This window comes from Colletotrichum abscissum, assembly GCF_030869225.1.
Source record: "Colletotrichum abscissum strain IMI 504890 chromosome Unknown Scaffold_17.1, whole genome shotgun sequence".
NCBI classification, from domain to species: domain Eukaryota; kingdom Fungi; phylum Ascomycota; class Sordariomycetes; order Glomerellales; family Glomerellaceae; genus Colletotrichum; species Colletotrichum abscissum.
Window position 1 is genome coordinate 402728 of NW_026850065.1, and position 14279 is coordinate 417006.

The 14279-nt window shown below is 53.5% G+C and overlaps 9 protein-coding genes across 9 annotated transcripts; 3 read left to right on the top strand and 6 right to left on the bottom strand.

The window, feature by feature from the left end:
* Positions 1 to 950: 950 nt before the first annotated feature.
* On the bottom strand, positions 951 to 1239 carry CABS01_07797 (uncharacterized protein; the record flags this gene model as incomplete). Its single annotated transcript, XM_060541159.1, has 2 exons — positions 951 to 1036; positions 1116 to 1239. 2 exons carry the CDS (start codon positions 1237 to 1239, stop codon positions 951 to 953), a joined length of 210 nt encoding a protein of 69 aa, XP_060402659.1.
* Positions 1240 to 2073: 834 nt separating this feature from the next.
* CABS01_07798 (uncharacterized protein) lies at positions 2074 to 3106 on the bottom strand (the record flags this gene model as incomplete). The annotated part of the gene is made up of 3 exons (XM_060541160.1): positions 2074 to 2716; positions 2784 to 2936; positions 3024 to 3106. The coding sequence occupies 3 exons, from the start codon at positions 3104 to 3106 to the stop codon at positions 2074 to 2076; spliced, it is 879 nt and encodes a 292-aa protein (XP_060402660.1).
* Positions 3107 to 3568: 462 nt separating this feature from the next.
* On the bottom strand, positions 3569 to 4220 carry CABS01_07799 (PLAC8 family protein; the record flags this gene model as incomplete). The annotated part of the gene is made up of 2 exons (XM_060541161.1): positions 3569 to 3891; positions 3953 to 4220. 2 exons carry the CDS (start codon positions 4218 to 4220, stop codon positions 3569 to 3571), a joined length of 591 nt encoding a protein of 196 aa, XP_060402661.1.
* Positions 4221 to 6094: 1874 nt separating this feature from the next.
* CABS01_07800 (acetyltransferase) lies at positions 6095 to 7158 on the bottom strand (the record flags this gene model as incomplete). The annotated part of the gene is made up of 3 exons (XM_060541162.1): positions 6095 to 6383; positions 6586 to 6975; positions 7058 to 7158. The coding sequence occupies 3 exons, from the start codon at positions 7156 to 7158 to the stop codon at positions 6095 to 6097; spliced, it is 780 nt and encodes a 259-aa protein (XP_060402662.1).
* Positions 7159 to 7555: 397 nt separating this feature from the next.
* On the top strand, positions 7556 to 8061 carry CABS01_07801 (complex 1 protein; the record flags this gene model as incomplete). Its single annotated transcript, XM_060541163.1, has 3 exons — positions 7556 to 7651; positions 7780 to 7920; positions 7987 to 8061. 3 exons carry the CDS (start codon positions 7556 to 7558, stop codon positions 8059 to 8061), a joined length of 312 nt encoding a protein of 103 aa, XP_060402663.1.
* Positions 8062 to 8390: 329 nt separating this feature from the next.
* On the bottom strand, positions 8391 to 8918 carry CABS01_07802 (ribosomal protein L36; the record flags this gene model as incomplete). Its single annotated transcript, XM_060541164.1, has 2 exons — positions 8391 to 8480; positions 8652 to 8918. The coding sequence occupies 2 exons, from the start codon at positions 8916 to 8918 to the stop codon at positions 8391 to 8393; spliced, it is 357 nt and encodes a 118-aa protein (XP_060402664.1).
* A 198-nt stretch (positions 8919 to 9116) lies between these two features.
* Positions 9117 to 9338, top strand: CABS01_07803 (uncharacterized protein; the record flags this gene model as incomplete). Its single annotated transcript, XM_060541165.1, has 1 exon — positions 9117 to 9338. The coding sequence occupies one exon, from the start codon at positions 9117 to 9119 to the stop codon at positions 9336 to 9338; it is 222 nt and encodes a 73-aa protein (XP_060402665.1).
* Positions 9339 to 9527: 189 nt separating this feature from the next.
* On the bottom strand, positions 9528 to 11346 carry CABS01_07804 (threonine ammonia-lyase; the record flags this gene model as incomplete). Its single annotated transcript, XM_060541166.1, has 2 exons — positions 9528 to 11054; positions 11128 to 11346. The coding sequence occupies 2 exons, from the start codon at positions 11344 to 11346 to the stop codon at positions 9528 to 9530; spliced, it is 1746 nt and encodes a 581-aa protein (XP_060402666.1).
* A 740-nt stretch (positions 11347 to 12086) lies between these two features.
* On the top strand, positions 12087 to 12955 carry CABS01_07805 (uncharacterized protein; the record flags this gene model as incomplete). The annotated part of the gene is made up of 3 exons (XM_060541167.1): positions 12087 to 12154; positions 12254 to 12324; positions 12408 to 12955. 3 exons carry the CDS (start codon positions 12087 to 12089, stop codon positions 12953 to 12955), a joined length of 687 nt encoding a protein of 228 aa, XP_060402667.1.
* Between the last annotated feature and the right edge of the window lie 1324 nt (positions 12956 to 14279).

Genomic DNA, 14279 nt, shown 5'->3' on the forward strand with positions numbered 1-14279 from the left:
GCCTGAGCAAGTGATTGTGGCAGAAGCCACGGCTGCCAGGAGGGAGATGATAAAGACTTTAGAATGCATGTTGTCAGATTTGTTCAAAACGATCCGGGGGTTTGATCTAAAGAAAAGTGTGCCAACATTGCTCTGATGTACTTTTGGCCTTTGTCCTTTTCTCTTGTGCAATCTATGGGCCAATATCAGGATGCAAAAGGCTAAATATCTGATTTGTCGAGTCTACATCACTGTCAACAATATGATTACATGACTCCGCCGGAAGGACACTCAAACTGGATATCAGCTAGCTCCATACACATCATTCAATTGTCAACATCACTCTCTCTCACTAACCTTCCCTAACATTCAGTCCATCGTATTCTTTGTGTGACATTTCTGCTAATGTCCGCAGTCCCAATCCAACAACTTCATTGCATCCCAGCTTGTTGCTTTTTGATAGAAAACTCATAGAAAACTCGGATCGCTGCAAATGGTACTTTTTTTTATCTCGGTTTTCTGTGGATACAGAAACAGGAATCGCTGTCTTTGGGAAATATGATTATCATATCCAGGTTTGCTCACTGGGCCTTTTGAAGCGTGATTTAGGGAAGACTCATCTGAGGTAGGCAGTGAATAGGTCTTCTAATTGACAACACGTATCTCCCAATCGGAGAAATTGTATAGAGTGACAATATGTCATGCTCTGTGCTTGCGTGACTGGGGACAAGAAAGGCAATTCAATCACTGGACAACATTCGTCCGCGGCTGAGGTGGCGCAGTTTTGAGCAATTTATGTAATTGTTCTCATCTAACTGCGAACTCTTGGTGAGCTACATGTGACTATCGACAGAGTCGCCTAAACCATGACTTTTTCTCCAAATAGGTAGAATAAGTGAACGTCCTGCCATGTGACACCTGACCTCCTAGAAGTTGCGCTCCATCGAAGTCCAAGGAACAAGCCATTCCGTCTAGTTGCAGTCGTTGCAGTGCAACAGGCAGTTAGTCTGGCAGCCAGCACGCTGGAGGGAAGACATGCGGTCAGGTCCGCCAAAGTCTTAGAGAAACTTTGAGTTAGCACCTTGGGACTTGATCGCTCGGCGGGAGTCTTCCAGCAACTTGATGATGCTACTTACTTTTGTGGCATTCGCCAGCGCACCTCGCGCAAGTTCCCTGGTAAGGGGCGGCACCACTGCATCCGGCCATGACGGCAGGGACGATGGCTGCGGCGATGAGGAGGATGGTCTTTGCGAACTGCATTGTAAAGGATGATTATGGGGTTGGTGAGGAAAGAGTTGATGTAGATGGATGGCTATGGGTGTGTTTGAATGTGATGATGTTGTAATTGTGGTTGTTGATGTTGTAATCGAGTTCCTTCAACATCGCAAAGACACCTGCCTTTTATAATGTCCTCTAGACTGTCGATAACTTTCGAGGTCTGCTATGTAGCCAATCGTTTTTTCTAAAGCCGATTGACAGATTATCCGAGGCTGATTGAGAGAATCGAAGCCCTGATCCGACTTCACCAATCTCATGATGGAAGGAGCTTAGACATCGCCTCGCTCATTCTCTCGAAGCAGTGTAGCGCTTACAAGAGTGGATAGTCCGTGAAGGAGGCTAGTGCAAGCATTTAGAGTTATCAATCTCTCTGCGGGTTAGATGTGGGGACTCAGGCAGCGGCCCGCAATCCTATTTCCTTGTTCCTGCTCTAGGCATCGACGTTCTGCCGGGCTCGAATGGCTTGGCTCGCACTTCCTCGCACTCGAGCATCCCATCAGCCCGCCAATAACCGTTGATCTCTACTGAGACAGGTTGAGTTTAAAGCGTAAGCTATGTCTCTGGGGTTGGAAGGATTTTATTACGGGAAGAGATTATCACATCTTTTCTGGATATTTGGCTCAAGTCGTATCATTGAAGTAACCTAGCGTCTTGGCAGAGACAGTTCTAGCTTCTTTCATGTGTAAGCCATGGGCTATCATGAGGAGTATCTAAGGCTATGCGAGCTCCTGAAAATTTGAGGGCAAGCCCTTTGGCATAAAAAACTCAGTATTCAAAGGCGATCAACCTTTAGAGCCCTTTCCGTCTTCCCGTCCACTAAATCCAACCACCCTCAGTGACGTTCATGTCCCTGGCCGGACTTCTAGGTGGTCGAGGAGGAGGCCTACTCGCCCCTTCCAAAACACCAGAATCACCTCTCGATCCGCTCTTCGATGGGCCGCCGTAATCATAAACAGACGACACAGGAACATTGATGGCCCCCGCATGGAACGGTATCATACTATCTCTCTTTCTCATGGGCGTCACTGGCCCTCCAATCGCAGCCTCGTGAGCCAGACGTTTCTTTTTCCTGGCCCGGTTCCAGATGAAGACGGTCACACCTAACAAGATGCCAAGAAAGGCAAGTGCTCCGACGATAGCCCCTGTAATTGCAGCAGGCGAGGCTTCGCCAGAGGAACCGGATGTTTCCGAAGGGATTCCAGGTAGCAGAAGACTCGTCTTTGTGGCGATGGTAACTCCAGCTGTGGGTTGTGATAGTTCGGCCGTTGTGGTCGTCTTGGCGTCGCCACTGGTTTGAGGTGAACCATCTTTCGTGGTGGCTGTCACTGTGGCCCCTGGTATGAAGGATTCTGCCATTAAAGTCCCGACACCGGAGACTGAGCTGCATTGTAAGAGTGTGTAAGTTGCAGTATTGTCAATCGAACGCCAAGTCCAGCAGTCCGTGTTAGGATATGGCCCACTATCCGTCCGTTGTTAGTGGCTTCGATGAAATCTCAGTTGGGAAATCCTATATAAGATCGACTTACCAGCAGAGCTGGCCGGGCTCACATGCCCTCGGGGCTTTGGCTGTCTGCACGCAAGTCGTGGGTATGGGGCTGCCGCAGCCCATGTAGGACCCGGAGGAGATACAGTCCGCGGGTGGATTGATACAGGCATAGGGGATGGGCTCTTGTAAGAATCTGTGGACTTGTTAGCTAATGTCGTTCGTCTGTCTTGCTTACTTGCGTGGCGTCGGAACGGGCCACTTCGGGGAAGGGATGCTTTACCCTAGAGTATTCTTCGAGAGCGGTATCCAACCGCATATCTCTTCCGCTGGCGCAACGACATTCTGGGAAACAATCGCGGCCATATTCGCGAAAAGATGAGGAAGAAGTCAATTTTGCATTGGAGAGGGGTAGTGATGAGAAATCAAGGGGGAGAGAGAAGCATGTCGCGACAACCGTTTTGTAGTTGTGGGCAAGCGTGGTATGATTCACCGTTCAAGGCGAGCTCGATCGAAAAGGGCTTCAAGCAGTCGTGACTCCAGTGATTCACTGAAGCGAGTGATTTGGCGAGAAGTATCAGATGAATGATCAACATGTTTGATCAAGCTCAGCCAGCTCAATTACTAGCAAGAAATATTACCAAGCCCATGTGCTCGAGACTATCAGTCGAATGACAATCGCATCAACCCGAGTCGGCGGTGTCATTGCCTTCAATTCCCACGGGTATACCATAACCAATAACCATCATTACCAAGACAAAAACCACGCCGTAGCCTCATCTACCCTCATCACCTTCCCATTCGCAACCAACATCACGGAGCCGTTGCTCAAGCTTGCTGTGGCGGCATGTGCATGCCCTCCTTCTGCGGTTGGTACCCCTGGACAATAGGCCCCGTCGACAGCCGCGCCTGCACCTCCTTGTCCTGCTGGATGAGCGCGCAGCACCCGCACCAGTAGCTCACGCAGCAGTCGGAGCCGCCGGAGCCCTTGATACCGAAGCGCTCGCGGATCTCGCCGCGCTTCATCATGGCGTAGATCCAGCCGCAGCCGGTGAACCAGGTGATGCCGCACATGAGCAGGCAGTCTGTGTTGATGGCCTCGTACGTCTGCATTGTGGGGTCGCGCATGCGCTCTGAGGTCTTGCCGAGGACTGTTGGGTGATGCGTATTAGTTAGGCCTCCTGGGTTTAGAACGTGGAGGAGAGAACTTACGCAAGCACGGGAGACAGGTTCCCACGATACAGGTGTCACAAGGACCGCAGTCCATCAAGCTTGACTGCCATTCTTGGGTCTGGACATTGGCGCCTTGAACGTATTCTTGCTGCATTGTCTGCTGGTGCTGGGGATGGGGCTGGTGCTGGAGCTGCTGCTGTTGAGGCTGTTGTTGCTCGTAGTACTGCTGCTGTTGCTGCTGCGGTTGCATTTGAGGCTGCATCTGGGGCTGCTGGTACTCCGCCTTGGGTTGCTGTGAGTAGTCCATGTTGGCGGGTTGCGATGCTTGATACTGGTGCTAATGGGTGCTGAAGGTGACCGTTGGAGGGCAGAAGTTCCAGAAACAGAGAAACGTCGAAGAGAGCGTCCAAAAGCCAAAGAGCGAGGGTGAGGGATTCCGTGGTCTGATATACAGCAGCCAGTGGGCTTCATGTAAGACAAGGCGCGAGCAACGCTTCGACAAACGGGCTGATGGCTGAAGGCCTCAATACGGGTTGGACGAATGCAGACGGCCGATCACATCTCAAGAGTGGCCGCATTTGGTTTAACGGGAGGTGCCCAAGTAGTGGCTTAAGTCACCAGTGGTCACACAATAAAAGTACCTTGATCTCGTAGCTGAAAAAAAATATGGGAATAAAAACAAGCTTCAATACAAATTACCTCGTCCCCAGTCCAGTCCACACATGCGCTAGTGTAGGCTGCTGCTAGACAACGCCAATAGGCGTTTTTGATGACTTTGAGACAGGGACGTGCTTCTCGCTTGGGGGAATGAGGCTTTGCTCATGTCAAGCACTTTTCTCCGGTTCTCTAACCATTCCTCTGGAGTCTGGCAGGCCCATGGAGTTCGTAGCCTTGGTAGCGTCTTGGAAGGAGAGATGAACATCCCCACAACTCCTTTACTCACCTGTCGGCTGCCTGAATCCTGTGCGTCCGAGCCATGGCAAGAACTTTGTAGTCGATCAGCGCCGGCGTAAGAAGAATATGTCAGACCATGACCCGTGAATCCATTACACACTCGGCGAGTCGGCATGCCCCTCGACCTCTCGTTCCCCCCCTGTGGCTTGCTGGTCGAAGCGGTGATTGGAGACTCTGCTAACAGAGGCAGCAACCGGCTCATGCATCACGGCGGGGACGCTAGGCCCGACGATGTTGGATTGGCGTCCTAGGGCTGAGCTTGGCGGGCAAGGGGGATTTCGCGAGGCAGATTGAGGGCTGTGTTTGGCATTTCTTGTCCAAGTAAGGGGTATTGAGTTCACCTTCTTTCGTGTAGGTATATTTTCCCGAGACTGTGAGATTTGGAGCCGCTGACTGTTGGCACGTGGTGGAAAAGTGTGCAACATGAGAGACAGTGCCATTGATCGCAGTGCCTGTGGTCTTAACGCTTCGCTTCCTCCCTCCAAGTTGGGAAGAAATGCCTGCCGGGTGTGGTGTGGGCCGGGCCTCACTCCGTCGTGTTTCCAGTGAACGGGCTCTGGCAAAGACGGGGCCAACAATGATCGGCACAGCTAACGTAGGCAGACACAGCTCTGAGTTGATCCTAACCGTGGTGATCGAACATGAGTCGTGGAGAAAGGTGCGTGAGAACTTGAGCAGAAGGGTGAGTGAGTTGTCCAAGCCAAGGCTCAGCTCAGCTCCTCCAGCTCACTGCACTCGGATCCAATAGCTGCGATAATTCCGACGAATGGGTGGAAACGGTCCCCCGATTTTAGGTTGGGATTTCCAGGCTGTCCCTGCAGTGGTCCCCTTTTCTAAGCCCCTTGCAAGTTCCTGTGGTTACACTCTCTAACCCCTGTCATTCCATCTCATCTTACCATTTTGAAGGGTCCCAAGGAAAGGAGTGAGACTTCCGATGAGGCTTTGTCAAGCGGGCTTCAGCTTCTATTCATGGCCTGACATTGCCCTAAGCTGACTTGCTTCACTGCTAGATCATTAGGTAAACTGCTTGTCAAAATGGGCAGTCAGTGATACGCGACGATATAACATCTCTCCATCGTGTAACGCTCGATGCTGTCTAGTACTTAGGAATCTACATCGAGTTTGCCCATGTACACAGGCCCTCTTTTTGCGATACGGAGTCCGTCACCGAAGATGGATGGTTCTTGATGTCGGAGCAATCTCCGGCATATGGACTCAAAATACACATCACGCGTCTTCATTCGCCGCACCAACCTCATCCAGATCTTCCTTCCCCTCACCCTTCTTCTTATCACGAACCCTCTTGCTCATGATGACATAATCCGGCACAAACACCTTGCCGAATCTCAACTTTCTCTCCACAGGCGACAGCGCATCAATCTCGAAGCCAAGCTTCTCATAGAACGCGCGCGCATCTGCGTTGGCGATGAAGCATGTCAACATCACCTTTTCAATTATGGGAATGCTCTCCGCCACTTTTACGAGGTAATCCATAAGTGTGCGACCCACGCCCGTGCTGCATCGTGTTCTAGTTAGCTTCTCTTCGCGGCATTGACAGTTGGAAGTGTGCGCTGCCGGCATGAGATCCCGATCCTCCTCCGTGATGGTGCTGACAGCGCGATGGGCTGAGCCCCCCGCCTACCGGTCCCGCGCCGATTACCCTCCCCCGGGCTCATCCTTCGACCAAAAAAACACGTAGGAAACGTCCTAAAACTCACCCTCGTAATTCCTCTAGGAGGTGGATCTCATAGCAGTATACCACAGCCTCACCCTCCTCAAAGGTAGGCATAAGACTCGTGAACCCACAAATCTTGTCCTCCGCAGCATTTCCGCACACCTCACTCTCGTCATTACCAGCGGTAGCTGCATCAGGTGCTGATGAACCCGACTTTTTGACGAGGATATATCGCAATCCTTCACTCTTCATCTCCCTCATCTTATGCGCCGGCCGCCACCCATCTTTCGAAGCGCGGTAATCGGCTCCACTGGTGTAGTCGATGAGATCGAAGCACGCTTTCAGCTCACTCTGTGCGAGCTGCGCCGGGGACTTGAGTGAGAGGGTGTACGATGTGCCGCTCTTGGGGTGCGTCCATTTCGTCCACTCGGGGCTGGCATCGTTGTGTGAGACGTGAGCACCCGTGAGAGGTTCGGGGCTATCTTGAGATACGCCTGCGTGGATGTGAGACGAACCTGGGCTGGAGATGGTCCCTGATAAAGTCGGCATCGGATTTGCGGTTCGCTGCCTCGATGGGGTTCGTTGGGGCCCTGCGGCGCTTGCGGGGTGGTGCCATCTTTCGGTTGGAGACGAGGAAAATATGAAAGTCTCGTGGCGTATCTACAAGTTCAAGCGAAGAGAGAATGAAGGAAAAGTTAACCTAAGCAATCTTTAACTCCTAATTTGGGGGATGAGAACTCGGTGTAAAGTGACAACCCAACTCCAAAGACCTCTGTCTCCCGTCACCGAGACCCTTGCTGGGCACTGGCTTCAAGTCCCGAAGTTTCCCCGTCCTGACCTCATCCACTCCAAAAAGTTTCCACACTACAGCCCAGAGCACCAATTGGCTTTGAATGCATGAAAGCGCAGCAGTCTCATTTGATATTGGTGATCAACGTCGAATTGAGCCGAAACGTATTCAATCTCACACCCAATTCGCAGATGTAGTTGGAGCCTCCCATCCCTTGGCCCTAATGCCCTTCAAAAATCCCCTGTGGTCAATTGCCCGCCGCTACTCTACCCGGCCAGCGAGGTCGCGGCTCGGGAAGAAGGCCTTGAGCCTGGATCATGTAAGAACCATTGCCATCATACTCTCTCTTCATGTCACTTTTGCAGCTCTTCACATGAGAACAGCGACCAAGAGTTTCAATCAATGACTGTGGAAAAATGTATGAGGACATGCTCACACTTTCCATAGTTCCTCCAGAGATCCCGCGTCATATCCCTCTACCGCGAAATCATCCGCGGCACACGGCGCATCGCCGACCCAAACACCCGCGCTGAGTCGAGACGGTACGCCCGCGATGAGTTCGAACGTCACCGAGATGTGACGGACCTTGTAAGCTCCCACGTCCCCTGCCCCCTTACCTCTCCTTCTTACGGGACTGACAATACTATGCTCCAGGGACACATCCGCTATCTCATCTCAACAGGCAAGACGGAGTGGCAGGGCATGGAACGATACGTCGACGGAATGTAAAGTTCTCATCATTGTAAAACCAGTAAAAAGGATCTTTGTATAATACACACCACAAAAGGTCTAACCCTCGCTGCAATTTGCTTCTATAGCTTGCAAGGTGCCCAGTGATGGAGGGGGATCTTTCTAAAAACTCCAGTGGGGCAATGGTATCGATCCCATGGACGTCTCTCAAAACTTGTCTACAGTCGCAACATCCTCACGTGCTGTCGCTCGCCCGATGCCCCATGTCTCTGAGCTTCCCCGGTCCCTCCTCTCTGTATGGTACAAGGTTTTCATACACACCACTTCGTTGATAGTCTCCCTCTCTGAACCCAGAACCGAAGAATCTCTCAAGATTGGCGTTGCTTGTGTCTGGGGTTCGCCTTGCAGATGACGTACAAGTATCCGTTATGTCTCTTGCCCGCCTTGCGTCTAACAATCTGTGGCGCATGAAGTTAGCAAAATGTCCATACCAAAGCTCAGCTTCACAATGCGGATCCTCCTCTGGTCGTCCATCCGGATATCCTCAATTCCACCTCCCCGAATCAACCTAGCCCATCCCCCAACGGCCTTCCCCCTCCCCCATGAACATGGAAAAAGTATAGGCTTACCTTGCAGTGCTCACACCTCTTCTTAACGGAGCTGTGCACCTTCATCCCCCTCGTCTGCTGCACCAAGGCATTCGCCACGCCCGAGGCGCTCTTTCCGACCTGCGCGAGCATCGACTCGCTCTTTTGCGCCGGCTGCTTCGTCAGGATCGCCGTCGAGAGGGCGCGCGTCGCCGTGGTTGTGGCAGCGGAGCTGGCGGCGCGGGGAATCGTTGCGCGGGCGGTGCTGAGGGTCAGGGCCCTGAGGGAGGCGGCGAGGGAGGAAGCCATTGTGTAGTCTTTTCTCGATTTTCCTGGTCGATGCGTCGTCGGGCGGATTGTGAGAGGAAAGGTCGGACACGGTGGGAGTCGGGAGCTTGGCCTCTGGTGAGTAGGAAGTCTGATGAGTGCTAGAGCACGAGAATTGTCTATTGGGAGCTATCCGGAGCTACGAGGTCCGTATTTCGTGGTGAGGCGTGGAGCTTCGCGATGCCGACTGCTCTGGTGTTGAAGGGGGCCTGGATGGCCTCAGTTGGAGCATTTTCGACGGCTTGGCGTTCATCACGTGGTGCTGAGATCCGTGCGCTTATCGGCACCAGAACTCTTATCGCTCAGCTGCGGTATCGGATGAAAAGGCATCGACGATGGGATGACATTATTTTGAAAGTTGCGCGCAGCGAAGTACAGTTGACATGCAAGCAAACAAAATAGGTCATGTAAATATCCTCAATTGAGTTTGAATAGTCTATCTACAAGAGGCGGCTTTTCTTCTTCCCAAGGTTGCACCAGCATGCGTGATATTTCCCAATGTTCCGTTTTCTGTCACCCAAATGTTTGCAAAAACGCCCAGCGCCGTACGAAAATCAACCGCGTAAACGGGTTTTCCAAGCCTTCAATCCTCTAACTACGGAGGAAAGTCTTGAAGACGGCCGACTGGGTGCAGTCCTCCCACGGGTATCCAATCTCAGTCAAGAACGTCTCCAATTGATCAACCTCGTTGTCGGGGCAGAGAATGCCCGCCAAGATCTTACCCGTGTCACCACCGTAGTTACGGTAGTTGAACAGACTAATATTGAACTTGGGACGCAGGGTCATAAGGAATTTCTCCAGAGCGCCGGGCCGCTCAGGGAAGTTGAACATGTACAGGCGCTCGTTGGGCACGTTGGAGCGACCACCGACGAGGTACCGGATGTGGCTCTTGGCGAGCTCGTCGCCCGAGAGATCCGTCACCGACATGTCGTGCGACCGAATGCGCTCCAAGAGCATCTGCAGCTCCTGCGTTCTTTGCGATGCAGGGGCTGTCAGGGAGATACCAATAAGAACGTTGGCGACTTCGTCGGTCGCGTAGCGGTATGAGAACTCGGTCACGGAGTGGGGCATGATGCTGGTGATGAGGTTGGAGAAGGCACCGGGCTTCTCGGGAATGCTGACCGCCAGCAGGGCCTCCTTACCCTCACCAAGGGTGGCGCGCTCAGCGACGAAACGCAGCCTGTCAAAGTTCATGTTGGCGCCAGAGGTGACAGCCACCATGGTCTTGCGGCGATCGCTCGGGTTCTGAGCGACGTATTTCTTGAGGCCGGCAATGGAAAGGGCGCCGGCGGGCTCGAGACCGGCGCGAGTGTCGTCGTACATGTCCTTGATGGCAGCGCAGACCTCGTCCGTGGTGACTTGGATGACCTCATCCACAACGTCCTTGCAGAGGCGGAACGTCTCCTCGCCGACGGTCTTGACGGCGGCACCGTCTGCAAAGAGGCCGACGCTGTCCAACACCACTCGCTCTCCCTTGGCCAAGGACTGGACCAGAGCGTTGGCGTCGTAGGTCTCAACACCAATGATCTTAACGTGGGGCGCCATGCGCTTCACGTAGACACCGATTCCGGAGATGAGGCCACCACCTCCGACACAGCAAAAGATGGCATCGAGCTTGGACATGTTGATCTGGCCGAACAGCTCCATACCAATGGTTCCCTGGCCCGCAATGACGTACGGGTCGTCAAATGGCGGGATGTTGATCAGGCCGTCCTGCGCCGCTCTCCGGCCGCACTCCTCCTTGGCAGCATCGAAGTCGGCACCGTGCAAGACAACGTGTCCGCCCAGGCGCGCAACGTTCAGATGCTTGATGCTAGGTGTGGCTTCGGGCATGACAATGGTCGCGGGAATTTTGAGCTTGCGGGCCGAATAGGCGACGCCCTGAGCGTGGTTACCGGCGGAGCAACAGACGACGCCCTTCCAGCTAACGGCGGGGTCGAGGTGGGCCATCTTGTTGTAGGCGCCGCGCAGCTTGAAGCTGAAGACGGGCTGCTGGTCCTCGCGCTTGAGTAGAACATTGCACTCGAGTCGGTTGCTGAGGTTGACGGCAGGCTGGAGCGGTGTGACCTTGCAGGCTTCGTAGACGCGGGACGTCGCGGCGGCGATCATTCGGAGGTACTAGACGCGCACACAAATGTTTAGCCGTGGTCCCAATTGAGCCATTAGCATTGCCATTGGGGATTGTTCTCACGTCTGGGTGGCCATCAGGCAGCAGAAAGTCCTCGGGAACAACACCCTTGATGCGGCTCCTTCTCTCCTCTGGCGGCGTGGACGGGTTGGCGCTGTACTCAGTCAAGGACATTCCGGCGGGCTGCGGTGTTCTTGGGCGCGGCGGGTGGTCGCCATTGACGCCATTGAGTGTTCCGTTGGTCATGACGGCGACAACGGGGGGCTCTGCGTTCTCTGACATTGTCCTGATGTCTTGGGAAAGGTGTTTGTGAGAAGAAGAGGAGTCACCAAGACCGGAACAGAAGCAGAGGAATCGTCCAAGAAAGAGTCACGAACGGCGGGCCCCAACAACCTAATCAACGGGACCAGACCGGCCTGAATTAAACTGGAAATTTGTTCATAGTGGGGCAGATATCGGAGCGCAAGTCGGGCTCGCGGGGTAGAACATCAGACGGTTTTTCTTGCGGTGTGTTGGCCAGCGCTGCCATCCACGCCCTGTCAGCAGCTTCTCTGGCGCTGTGGATTGGCTAACGCACCCTTGTACCTGCTGTAGCGTCAGCAAGGGCGTCGTGCTCCCCCTGCTGTCAGTGTCCGTCACGCTGGAGTTGAGGGCGACATCGCTGACACTGCAGACCGGGGTGTCTTATCAGGCATGGACTGTGCGTCAAATTATCTTATCCGATAACAGCTCGAAAATACATAAGGTACAGGTCTTGATAAGAATCCGAGCTGCACAAAATGTGGCTGAGGAGAGAGCAAGTTAAGCCACACCGCGCCGGCCGGGATTTGCCGCAAATCTGCTCAAGGGTCGAAGCTCTGGGCGCCGCGCAGCCAGTCCCCGAAAGCTAGGAGGGTCTCGGAGTCCATTTCATCATCGAAATCGCCGACTACTGCACCCTGGGGGAATAATCGCACGACCAATTCCCAACTCCACGATTGCGACTTCTTCAACCACCATAACGCCAATTGCAAACCGCCAAAATGCCCGGTCCAGACGGAAAACCCTCGTTGCTCGATCAACCTATGCCATCGTCTTTTGACGAGAACAAGTAAGCCAGCCCGCCCCCCACTGTCGGGCTCTACGGGAGCTGCACATCATCAAAAGTCCAGGAATTGGAGGTTTGCTAACCCACGCACGCGACCCGCAGCGAATTCTACGATGAGCGCGTTCTTCACAAGGCCTTCCGCAAGCTCAAGGAGGAGCCTCTGATCCCCCTCGGTAAGCAATTGCTCTCACCACTGCCCCTCTCTCCCCCGGAAACCTGCTGCATCTAGCCATTCTAACCAGTGTCGCAACCACAGGATGTGGTCTGACCGTATTCGCCTTCGTCAACGCTTGGCGCGCCACCCGCCGCGGCGATGCCAGACAAGCCAACAAGATGTTCCGCGCCCGTGTCGCCGCCCAGGGCTTCACCGTCTTCGCCATGCTCGCCGGTAGCATCTACTACAACAAGGATCGCGAACGCACCGCCGAGCTGCGCAAGATCAAGGAGGCCAAGGACGCCGAGGAGCAGCGCCAGCGCTGGATCCGCGAGCTCGAGGCCCGCGACGAGGAGGAGAAGGCGCTCAAGGCAAGGATGCTGCAGAGGAGGGCGAGGCTCGATGCCAAGAACGCCGGTGAAGATACGCCAGCTGAGGGAGAGCAAGGCAAGACCGGGGGCGTGCTCGGTGCGCTGGGCTTGTCGGCGTGGAAGAAGTCTGAGGAGGGCGATGCTGCTGCGGGTGAGAAGCCGGTTGAGGAGAAGCCGCAGAAGAAGGAGAACCCTAAGAGCTCGCTTGGTGCCATTGGCGAGATTTACGGCAGAAAGCCGTCGTCGTCGGATGGGTCATCAGAAGAGCCCAAGAAATAAGGATGGACCAGGGCAAGATCGACACTCTGATTTGTATCACATCACGGCTACATTGTACAGTACTGGCATTGGCATCGACGCTTAGGACGAGCACATTGTCTCATTGAAGACTCCGCTCCGTCGTATATAAAACCGGGGGCGGCCGGCGGCGCATCTGGGTTGAATTGACTGGTTTTCTAATATCTTGACAGAGGCAGGAGATGTGATCAGCCTTGGCGAAGCTGACCTGTCACTTGGCAGGCCAATCCTCGTATACCTATCCTCAGAAACGAGCGGCATAAATCAGCACGCACGCTGCAGTTGACCGGCTGTTATGGGGCATTCCGGCGGGGTCATGGTTTATTCCGTGCAAGCTCCACGACGGCCTCAGCACCGACAGCATGGCCGTGAGGCGGGAGCAACAGAACCTAACTCTCTTAGTTGTGGACTCACAACCCGGCTACTTGACTCTGTGCGTTTGTGGGCGGTCTAGAAATCTGAGGATGTCTGGACCGAAGATGAGCATTTCGTTAGAGGGCCAAACTCTGATAAACTTTGGGATGTTATTTGAACGCATTTCTCAAGGGCTCCTCGGTATATATTGTCACAACACATCGCTACTCCCTTAGTGTCTAAAGACGGAACCTGCCGGCCAGGTCTTGGAGATCTGGACAAGTACGCAAGAAAGTATACACCTCTTTTGTAAGAGAACCAATGTAATTCAGGTTGCCGTGCCTGAGTCTATACAGCCATGCAACACCAACTTGTCCAGCTAAATAGGTAGAGACCGAGTCGAGTGGGTGCTTCCTCACAATTTGGTTCCTTGATGAACGAATAGCACAACTTATTGCAGCATTAAATACACTTCCATGGTCAAAAGAGCGACGCCAAAGCGGCTGCGAAGATGAGTGTCGCTCTTTTGGCCAGTCTAAGGATGCGCCGACTACATGTTCTACCATTGCTGCGACGATAACGGCATGCCCGGCGACTGAGCCACCAACATTATATGCCCCGGGAAGCTGGAGTCACTTACGGGATTGTGCGCGACATTAAATGAGTGCAACTAGTCCAAGAATTATCTCTTTCCTTATAGTGCTTTGGAAAATTGCGACATTAGGCGACGAAGCAAAGCTGCCGGCGCGACGGGGGCGGGCTCGAGCTGCAGAGACAAGGTTGAATAGGTGAATTAAAAAGATCCAGCCTACTTGAGCTGTGTCTCGCAATACTCATTCGATTACTGAGAAACTTCGAGATTTGTGTATTCTTCAGCCTATTCCATTCTCAAGGCATATGCATCGGTTTTGTCCCATTCCTCTCATCAGTTGCGACGGGACATTTGCCCAGG